This window comes from Lepidothrix coronata, unplaced genomic scaffold (assembly GCF_001604755.1).
Source record: "Lepidothrix coronata isolate B3197 unplaced genomic scaffold, Lepidothrix_coronata-1.0 Scaffold137, whole genome shotgun sequence".
Lineage (NCBI taxonomy): Eukaryota > Metazoa > Chordata > Aves > Passeriformes > Pipridae > Lepidothrix > Lepidothrix coronata.
In genome coordinates this window covers 2,552,861-2,563,809 of record NW_016690317.1, presented here as the reverse complement: position 1 = coordinate 2,563,809, position 10,949 = coordinate 2,552,861, and the positions used below count along the sequence as shown (strand labels likewise).

The window sequence follows — 10,949 nt, the reverse complement described above, 5'->3', positions numbered from 1 at the left end:
TTAAATTCGAATTAAATTGGAAATTAAATTGGCAATTAAATTTGAAGTTAAATTCGAATTAAATTTGAAATTGAATTTGAATTAAATTTGAATTAAATCGGAAATTAAATTTGCATTAAATCGGAAATTAAATTGGAAATGAAATTAAATTTGAATTAAATTGGAAATTAAATTGGCAATTAAATTTGAAGTTAAATTCGAATTAAATTTGAAATTGAATTTGAATTAAATTTGTATTAAATCGGAAATTAAATTGGAAATTAAATTAAATTTGAATTAAATTGGAAGTTAAATTCGGCTTAAATTTAAAATTAAATTCGAATTAAATTTTAAATTAAATTCGAAATAAAATTCAAAATTAAATTCAAAATTAAATTGGGAATTTGGGGGTGGTTTCCACCGATAAAACTGAAGGTTTTCCAAGCACTAAGCCGAGCTTACCCAAACCCTGAGCTGAGCCTCCTGCTGTGCTTTGCCCCCCAGGACAGTGTCGAGCACTGCATCATAGGAGTGACAATCCTGTCCCAACTAACGAATGAGATTAATCAAGTAAGTGCTACAGCCTTCCTCAGTGAAGTAAGTGTCCAATTTTCTCATTCATATTGTCCTGTCCTGCCTTTTTTGGGGGTTGATTTGGGGTTTTTTTTTTGCCCTGGGGGGGGTTGTTTTTGGGGGTTCCCTCCTGTCTCTGTGTTGTTTTCAGTCGCTCCCCCCTCGGGGGAAGATGCTCCGAGCTCTCCTGTCCCGAGGAATCCTTTTGTTTCCCTGGCATCTTCCATCTGCTCCCATGTTTTCACTCTGGGGTTTTTTTTGGGATGGAGGGGAACAGAGCGAGGGATAAAACCAGACCTACCCAGTGAGGACTAAGCCCTTGTGTTGTCAGTCCCTCCTTGTTGAGCAGAGGAGTCACCAAACTCTGCCAGTTTTTAAACCATCAAACTCTGCCAGTTTTCCAACCATCAAATTGTGCCAGTTTTCCAACCATCCCTTTCCATCCAGGACCGAATTTCCCGGAGTTCCCAGCAGGGAATTCTCAGCTCCTGCTGGTTTCCCGGGGCCAAGTCCCTTCCAGGTGCTTCCCAGGTTGGCTCCTTGGTTTTGGGAGCCCTCCGAGGTTGTGCTGCCTCTTGGAATTGGGTGTTGGAAGCGGGAATGAGTGGCTTTACCTGCTGCTATCCCAGATTCCATCCTTTTTCCAGCAGCAAAGTCAGCTCCCCCGAAGGTCCCGAGGCAGCAGGAGGGTCACAATGTCCACGAAATCTCTGATTTTCCAAAGAAAACCAGGGGTAACCAAGGGTTGGATTTTAATGCCTTACTGAGTAACTAACTTTAATTTTCCTGGGATGTTAATCCAGGTGTTGGAGGAATCCCTGAGTGGGATTTGGAGGGCGATTAAATTGTTCTCAGAGCTGGGAAAGGAGGTTTTGTCCTTCCCCAGTTCCTGCCTCTGGACTCGCTGGAGTTCAGCCCCTCTGAACTTCCCCAGCCTTAAATTTAAACGCCTTAAATCCAATTTGAACGTTTTCTGCACCCATTTCAGAGCCCCAAAATCCCTTTAATTCCTCAAGGAGCAAATCCTAACCCTCACATCTCCTCCTAAATCTTGATCCAGCCTTTTTACTGTTGCCATTTCCTTGACCCAGGCTTTGCAAACCCCAAATTTCATCTCCACAGAGGGGCTGGTCCTTCCCTTCCTTACAGCAAAGATGGAAACAAGTCTGGTTTTTAAATATATTTATGTATATAAATCCCTATAAATTAGGATGTGTCTGGAAAGAAGTTTGGGGTTTAAATATATATGTTATAATATTGTATAGTAGTGTATTATGATATATAAATATATATAAAATATAACATTATAGGTAATATTACAATATGTTATCATACAGTATAATAGTATAATTTATAATGTACAGTAATATAGTATATTTTATATATAATATATTATTATACAGTATTATAGAATATATTGTTATATAGTATTAAATGCTACATTATTATATAGTGTTTTATAGTATATATTATATAGACTTGCCTGGAGGTGCTGAGGGACTGGAGCTCACTGATTTAAACCAAGGTCACTGATTTAAGACAAAGTTTAAATTTGATTTAAACTGATTTAAGCCCAGTTCAGGGATTTAAACCAAATTCCCTGATTGAAGCCCTGTGACCTCGTGGTGAAGGAAAAGAAAAATGCTCGTTTTCACCAGGCCAGAAATAAGTGAGATTTTTTTTTTAAAGACCCTGAAATTTTAACAGTCTGAGCTGAGGAATAATTCAGTCTTAAAACACCTGACAAGTTTAGGTCCAGTTTTGCTCTGCCACCAACTGTTGGGGTGTTCCAGGGCTTTTCCTGCTCACCCAAAATATAAGGACAGGAGTGTTTGATGCTTCCACGGGGTTATTGGGAAGGTCAGTGTGGGAAACTTGAGGTTGGTCCTGGTTCCTTCAATACTGGGTGAGGTGTTTGGAAATTTAAATTTAAGAGAGGTTCAGAAAAAACCAACCAACCAACCAGAAAAAAACCCAACACAAAACCAAACCCAACAAAAAATACCAAAAAAAATGTTATTAAAAATATATTTTAAAAATGACAGAAAATATCGCAAAAATTAGAATTATTTAAGAAAAATATAACAGAAAAGAGATTTATTGGTGGGGCTGCAGAAAGGCTCCATCCCACTGGGATATCCCAGCGGGTGACTCGTCCCGGCCAGGTGGGATTTGGCCATCCCATGGTTGGATAAATGGGAAAAATGGGAAGAATCCCTTTGCTTTCCCGTTTTCCTGGGAGCTCTCCCAGTGCTCCCCAGGGCTCCTGCTGGTTCTGCTGGTCCCAGTCCAGGAGTTCTGAGCTGCTTTTCCCTCTGCCCAGGCGGATACAACCCACCCACTGACCAAGCACAGGAAAATTGCCTCTTCCTTCCGGGATTCCTCTTTATTTGATATTTTCAACCTGTCCTGCAGTTTACTGAAACAGGTAAGGAGGGGCTTGGAATCCTTACTGGGGGCTGAGTGGAGGGGAAACACGTTTGGGGGCTGAAATTCCCTCCTGGAAGGAGCTTCCTTGTCCTAAACGCTGGATTCTGGACTTGTTTTTCCATGAAAACTTCGGCTCATTAAAGGAAATTTTATGTCTAAATAAATCAATAAAACCCAAATAAAATTATTAATAAATATAATAAAAATATATAATAAGTATACTTTTACGTGTTACAGATAAAATATTCTGTATTTAGAAATATACATTATCATATACTATAATTATATAATAATATATGATGATATATAATATTATAATATATTTGTAATATTATAAAATTATATATAAAATATTTTAGTGTATTATATAATATGTTGTATTATATAATATATAATATTATATATAATATGTAATATTATATATTATATATATACATTATATATGTTATAATATATATATATTGGTATTTTAACACACAATAAATATTGACTGTCTGGTGCTCCCCAGGTTTTTTTCTGCTACTTATTGAGTGAACTTGCTTTAAAAATCAACTTCAAAAAGTTGATTTGAAGCAGGAATCAGTTGATTTGAAGTGAGAATAAATCAATTTGACACAAGAATAAGTTGATTTGGAACCAGAATAAGTCGATTTGAAGCAGGAATAAGTTGATTTGAAGCCAAAATAAGTCAATTTGAAACCTGAATAAGTCGATTTGAAGCAGGAATCAGTTGATCTGAGGCCAGAATAAGTTGATTTGAAGCAGAAATCAGTTGATTTGAAACCAGAATCAGTTGATTTGAAGTCCCGAGTGGCAATCCAAAGGGTGGATGGGCTGGCCAGGAGCACAGAGCGTGTTTAAACTGCGGTGGAAATGACCCCAAATTCCACATCCCTGGAGTTGTGAGTGTCACCTGAGGGTATCCGTGTTTTCCCTGCCCGGAGCAGCTCCTGGTTTCCCTGGGAGCAGCAGGATTGGATTCCCAATTGGATTCCCTCCCGGGAGGTGTCCCCGTGTTTAACCTGAGTGGGAACTTCCTTATCTCCCGGCTATCAAACCTGGCAGCTGCTCCCCGGGCGCTTCAAAGGAGCGGGAGGGGAAGTGCTGCCTGTTTATCCATCTCCTGGAAAGCCTGGAATGTGCCCATGCCAACCCCTCCTGTAAGAACACGCCCGGTGCCCGCGCCACACCACCCTTGTGGTGCCACCTCCTGCTCCAACCTCAATCCTTGGCTGTCACCTGGATTTTATTTTCCTTTCTTCCCTCCTTTTCCTGCCTTAATCCCGTGGTGTTTTCCAGGCTTCTGGGAAGAACCTGAACCTGAACGATGAAAGCCAGCACGGGCTGCTCATGCAGCTCCTCAAGCTCACCCACAACTGCCTGAACTTCGATTTCATCGGCACCTCCACGGACGAGTCCTCGGATGATCTTTGCACTGTGCAGATCCCAACCAGTTGGAGATCAGGTAATGGGGCTGCAGGAGGGCCAGGGGCCTGCTCAGTCCTTCTCTTGAGCTCGATAAAAACCACGGGCATGGAATTCCAGAGGTTAAATCCAGCTTTTCCTTAGGGGGAAAACCACACAATCCACTCAGGGTGACTCCTCTGCCCTTCCAGTCTTGCACCTCCCAGTTCAAAGAGCAGCAAACTGGTTGGGTTTTTCTTTTTTTTTAAATATATAAATAACATAATTTGGCACCTGTTCTCCACATCCTTGCTGTTCTCACCAGGCACTTGCACAGATTGTGTTCTTAAAATACTTCCCTGTCATTCTCCCTCAGTTCCAAGTGCCAGTGGGTTCCTTTATTTTCTAGGAAAAGGCTTTTTGCGTGAAACTACAAAATCCTTCAGCAGTTTTCTTGGGTTGGGGGTGCTTTGTGTGACAGATGCACTTGGCTTTGGGGATAAAATAAGCACCAGGCCTGTGTGGAAAGCAGGAAATGGAGGTAAAATGCTCTTTTCTGTTGCAGCATTCTTGGATTCTTCGACCCTGCAGTTGTTTTTTGATCTTTATCATTCCATCCCTCCTTCGTTCTCTCCTCTGGTAAGTCCAGTGCTCGTTTCCCTTCCAGGAAGGGTCTGTGGGATCCATGTGGGGGATTCACTGGTGGTTTAGTTTGACTTCACCCCACCCTGATGGCTCGTGTGTCCAAGTGCTGCCGTTGATGGTTTTTTAGGAGCATCCGCAGGGTTTGGATTTGCCCTCAGAATTGCTGGAATTCCAATTTTATCCTCCCATGGAGTCTGCCTGCTCAGCCCTGTTTTAGAGGGATGCAGCTGATGTTATTTCCTCTGTGCTCCTGCTGGATCCTAAAACCACGTCAGGAGTAGTAGGTAGGAAGTCTGGGAACACCCCGAGGGGTGGAATTTCTCCTTCCCCGCTTTAAAACTAGGCCATGTCCCACTTGAATGAAAGGGCCAATAGCACAACTGAACTAAAAGTTAGATTATTTCTTGGGGAAAAAAAAATAAAAAAGAAAAGATTGCCTGCCAGGCATTTCTCTGCCTGATAAATATTTCCCATAATTAAAGCTGCAAGGAAAACGAGCCCTTTGGCTACAGAGGGAAGGATTTTTTTTCCATGGAGACACCACTGCTCGTGGTGGTGGAGGGTTATTGGCCAATTCTGAATTTAGAGCCTCAAATATTCATGAGAGGTTTGAAGTGTGAGACTCTGGGTTTTTTTGGTTGTTGTTAATGAGTAGAAATCCGGAGCAATTTAATTGTGCTGCCCCCGTGAGCAGGGACTGCCAGAGCCAGCAGGAATGAGCAGGGAGGCCTTGCACTGCTCCAGGGGGTGGGGATTTGCCTCTGGATTGGGATTGCAGGGGCTGCTCACAACTAACTGCCCCTGCTCTTCACAGTCCTCTTCACCAGCCTCTTCCTGCTGCAGCTGCACCCTGGAATTTCCTCTGGATTTAAATCTCAGAGGTTTGGGTTGAGAACAGTTTAATTCTGTTTCTTGCCACTCTTTTATCCCCTGGAATACTTTCCCAAGTCTGTGTTACATTTCTCAGCTTTCCCAGCCAGTCCCAGTGTATTTTCAGTCTTCATCTGAAGGAATTCCAGCAATTTTGGGAGCAGAGTTTGGAGCAAAGGAGGCTCAGGGGGGACCTTCTGGCTCTGCAACCCCCTGACAGGAAGGGGGAGCCGGGGGGTTTGGACTCTTCTCCCAGGGAACAAGGGACAGGAGGAGAGGAAACAGCCTCAAATTGTGCCAGGGGAGGGTCAGGTTGGACATCAGGAGGAATTTCTCCCTGGAAAGGGTGGTCAGGCATTGGAACTGCCCAGGGAGGTTTGGAGTGCCCAGCCCTGGAGGTGTCCAAGGAAGGACTGGAGGTGGCACTCAGTGCTCTGGGCTGGATGGGCTGGTGGAGATCAGTCACAGGTTGGACTCCATGACCTTGGAGGGCTTCTCCAACCTCAGTGATTCCCTGATTCTGTGATGCTGGGATGCAGCTGTTCCTTTGGGTGACTCCCGCTGCCGTAATTCCTTCCTGCACAAAATCACAAACGTGGAGCTCTTGTGTCACACACAGAGGAGCATCAGACCTGTCACGAGGAGGAAACCTGCTGCTCCTGTGATTGTCCTAATCCCTGTTTTCCTGTTTATCTCCCTGTGCCCCTGCAGGTTTTGTCCTGCTTGGTGCAGATCGCCTCCGTTCGCAGATCCCTCTTCAACAACGCCGAGCGGGCAAAGTTCTTATCTCATCTCGTTGATGGAGTCAAACGGATACTGGAAAACCCCCAGGTGGGTGTTCCAGGTGGAACTGGGGCTCTGCTTCCTCTTCATCGTGTTTCTCCACCAAAAATACCTCCAGTGTCCATGTCCCACTTGATCACGGACACAGGAGGAAGAAGAACTTGGCAGAGGGGAAAAGGGTGCGATGTCCTGCTGCTCTCTTCCTTTTCTCAACCAAGGAAGGTTCGGGTTGGATAGCAGGAAAAATTCCTTCACTGGAAGAGTACTTTGGCATTGGAACAGGCTGCCCAGGGCAGTGGTGGAGTCGCCATCCCTGGAAGTGTTCACAAAACAAGTGGACGTGGCACTTCCTGAGCCGCTTTATTGGGCAGGGGGGGATTCGGTCCAAGGTTGGGCTCGGTGACCGTGGAGGTCCCTTCCAACCCGTGTGGTTCTGTGACAATCTGAGCCCCTCGCAGTCACTGCTGAGCTGTTCCTCAGTTCCTCTCCCCTTTTTCTCCTCTCAGAGCTTGTCAGACCCCAATAACTACCACGAGTTCTGCCGATTGCTGGCGCGGTTGAAAAGCAATTACCAGCTGGGCGAGCTGGTGAAGGTGGAGAACTACCCCGAGGTCATCCGGCTCATTGCCAACTTCACCGTCACCAGCCTGCAGGTACACCTGCCTCTCCTTCTCTTGTCTCCCCTTGAAGCAAAAATCCCACCCCCCTGCTCTGTTCCCTGCCCCTTAATTTACGTTATTTTTGCCCCAAACCCCTCTCGGAGAATCCCGCGGTGTAGCCGTGATTATCCTGTGAATTCCTGCTGAATGGAGCTGGAGCAGCCTGTGGGGGAAGGCAGAGTTACCATGCCTCCAGAGGCTTTTTCCAAATCCTAGCAGAGAAGAAAAAAAAACCCCAACCTGTTAAATAAGGCTTATTTTTAGAATTGTGTCTCACTTCACGTCGCAGGGATCACCAGTAATAGGGATATCAAGCCGTATTCCCACTGAGCTTTCCACTGGTGTATCAGCTTGTAACCACCCCCCTGCACAGGGCAGGGTTCAGAACATTGTACAGCTCAGATAATGCCTTTTGTTTGTTAAATTTTGATATCTGAAAGCAGCTTGAAGCTGCACAGGGGGTGTGAGGAGCTGTGCAACACGAGCTCGGCCGCGGTTGGGGACTGGAGGCTCAGCTCCACATCCTGGGAACTCGGGATTATCTCCCTGAGTGCTGATGATGCCACTGAATCCAGGTGTGCACTGGAATTCCTGGTTAATTTGGCAACCAGGCCTTTCAAGCTTTTAGATGCTGCTGTGTCCAGTGGAAGGTTCATTGCCCATGGGGAGTGGAAGGAGCTGAGCTCTGAGGTCCTTTCCAAACTGAACCACTCTGAGGTTCTGTGATCTCTGCATCCCCCTCAACACCAAGAGATGCTGCCCCTGGCTCAGCAGACCTGATACTCCTCAAATTCCTTGTTCCCACTGGCATTTCCAGCGTGGAAACTCTGCCAGTGCAAGGAGACCCCTCTGGCACCACCCATGGCCCTCCCAAGTCGGAGGAGGGGGGATGGGACAGGAATTCCGCGATCCTATGAAAATAATCCGGGTAAAATAATCCAGATCATAACTCCTTGGGTTTGGTTTTTTTTTTCCTTCCCTTCCCTTTCCCTCTGGAAGCACTGGGAGTTTGCTCCCAACAGTGTTCACTACCTGCTGAGCCTGTGGCAGCGCCTGGCAGCGTCCGTGCCCTACGTGAAGGCCACCGAGCCCCACATGCTGGAGACCTACACCCCCGAGGTCACCAAAGCCTACATCACATCCCGCCTGGAATCCGTGCACATCATCCTCAGGTGAGGCCAGAGCCAGGGCTGGGGCTGTTCTCCTGGCAGGAAAGGCTTCCCAAAGGGAACTGGGGTTGTTCAGCTCCGGGGTGACCTCACCGTGGCCTTCCAGGAAGGACCTGCTGGGAGCTGCAGCAAAGATGGAGAGAGGCTTGTTCCCAAGGGCCTGGAGTGCCAGGAAAAGGGGGAATGGCTTCCCACGGACAGAGAGGATCGATTTAGGTGGAATATTGGGAAGGAATTGTTGGCTGTGAGGGTGGGGAGGCCCTGGAATGGAATTCCCAGAGAAGCTGTGGCTGCCCCATCCCTGGAAGTGTCCAAGGCCAGGTTGGAGCATCCTGGGCTAGAGGAAGATGTCCCTGCCCATGGCAGGGGGTGGAACGGGATGATTTTAAGGTCCCTTCCCACCCAAACCATTCCATGATTCCATGACTGTCACCCCAGGCTCTGATGTGTTTCTCCTTCCAGTTTTCCTTCACAAACAGCCACAAACACAGAAGTTTCGTGAGTCACCGAAGGATTTCTGAGGGAGGCTCACCTAAATCCCACAGCCTGCCTGCTTTTTACAGGAGATTCAGGGGTTTTTTTAAGCTGGTGGGGGGTTTGTTGAGACCTTGCTTAGTCTCAAATGGCTGATTTGATCTGCAGCACGTCCAACAGAATTTATCCCCCCCGGGATCTGCAGCATTCCCTGCAAGCCCAGAATTCCCAGCAGAGCAGGGATGTGAGGTGTGAGTCACCTCATTGGACATCTCTGCCGTAGGATGGCACAAATTACACCTAAAAGCACCTTTTCTTTTTAATTCTTTGGAGTGCAGGGCCAGCCTACGGGATTCCATTGTAGTGCCTGAATTCCTGTGGGATGAATTCCAGCGTGTGTGTGTGTGTGTTGGATGAAAACAAATATAGGGAAATAATGCCTCTCTTAGGGAAAACTGGTGGGCTGATCCCTTTTTTTTTTTTGGGTTGTATCTTTAGAGGTTGTGGCTGCCCCATCCCTGGAAGCATTCAGGGGTGGATGGGGCTTGGAGCAGCCTGGTCCTAGTGGAAGGTGAATGTTAAAAAAATGTTAAAAAACCTGGGTGAATGGTAAAAAACCTGGGTGAATGGTAAAAATCCTGCATAAGTGTTAAAAAACCTGTGTGAATGGTAAAAAACCTGCATAAATGCAAAAAAAACTGAATAAATGCTAAAAAACATACATAAGTGTTAAAAAACCTGGATGAATGTTAAAAACCTGGGTGAATGGTAAAAAAACCTGCATAAATGCTAAAAAACCTGCATAAATGTTCAAAAATCTGAATAAATGTTAAAAGACCTGGATGAATGTTAAAAGACCTGGGTGAATGTTAAACAAAACTGGATAAGTGTTAAAAACCTGGATGGATGTTGAAAAAACCTGGATGAATGTTGAAAAAACCTGGATGAATGTTGAAAAAACCTGGATGGATGTTGAATAAACCTGGATGAATGTTGAATAAACCTGGATGAATGTTGAATAAACCTGGATGAATGTTGAATAAACCTGGATGAATGTTGAAAAAACCTGGATGAATGTTAAAAGACCTGGATGAATGTTAAAAACCATGAATGAATGTTAAAAAACCTGGATGAATGTTAAAAAAAACTGAGTTAAGTGTTAAAAAATCCGGATGAGTGTTGAAAGCCCCAGATGAATGTTAAAAGACCCGGATAAACATTCAGGGTGAAAGAAGAGGTTCCTCAGCCCAGGTGCTGCTGCTCTTCCCACCTCCCCCCCTGCTGTTCCCCTGGTTTGTGGCCTCAGGGATGGTTGGATGTTGCTCCGAGTCCTGATGGAAGCACCGACACCGTCACTGGAATTCCCCTGTACCCCACACAAACACCCCGCTGTGGTTGGACAGGCCATCTCCACACCATAAATCCCTTCCTGACCCGCTCTCTCTCCGCTCAGGGACGGGCTGGAGGATCCCCTGGACGACACGGGGCTGGTGCAGCAGCAGCTGGACCAGCTCTCCACCATCGGGCGCTGCGAGTACGAGAAGACGTGTGCTCTGCTCGTGCAGCTCTTCGACCAGTCAGCCCAGTCCTACCAGGAGCTGCTCCAGAGTGCCACTGCCAGCCCCATGGACGTGGCTGTGCAGGAAGGTGAGCCCAGCTGCAGGACTCAGAGGCCCGTTTTCTTCCAGAGGGTGTCATTTAATACCTATTTAATATCTTTAATATCTTTATTGATGGTTTAGATGAGGGGGTTGAGTCCACCGTCAGCAAATTTGCAGGTGACACCGAGCTGGGGGGGAGTGTGGATCAGCTGGAAGGCAGGAGGGCTCTGCAGAGAGACCTGGACAGGCTGGATCCATGGGCTGATTCCAACGGGATGAGGTTCACCAAGGCCAAGGGTGGGGTCCTGACCTTTGGCCACAACAACCCCCGGCAGCCCCACAGGCTGGGCCAGAGGGGCTGA

At 46.2% G+C, this 10,949-nt stretch overlaps 1 protein-coding gene across 1 annotated transcript in view; it reads left to right on the top strand.

Annotated features, from left to right (window-relative positions):
• Window positions 1-10,949, top strand: part of XPO7 (exportin 7) — a 33,500-nt gene that overhangs the window by 4,880 nt on the left and 17,671 nt on the right. Inside the window, exons 5-12 of the mRNA XM_017827292.1 lie at window positions 484-549; window positions 2,876-2,980; window positions 4,282-4,447; window positions 4,952-5,025; window positions 6,613-6,732; window positions 7,191-7,337; window positions 8,343-8,515; window positions 10,440-10,633. Coding sequence (XP_017682781.1) covers window positions 484-549; window positions 2,876-2,980; window positions 4,282-4,447; window positions 4,952-5,025; window positions 6,613-6,732; window positions 7,191-7,337; window positions 8,343-8,515; window positions 10,440-10,633 — 1,045 coding nt within the window. The remainder of the gene's footprint in view (window positions 1-483; window positions 550-2,875; window positions 2,981-4,281; window positions 4,448-4,951; window positions 5,026-6,612; window positions 6,733-7,190; window positions 7,338-8,342; window positions 8,516-10,439; window positions 10,634-10,949) is intronic.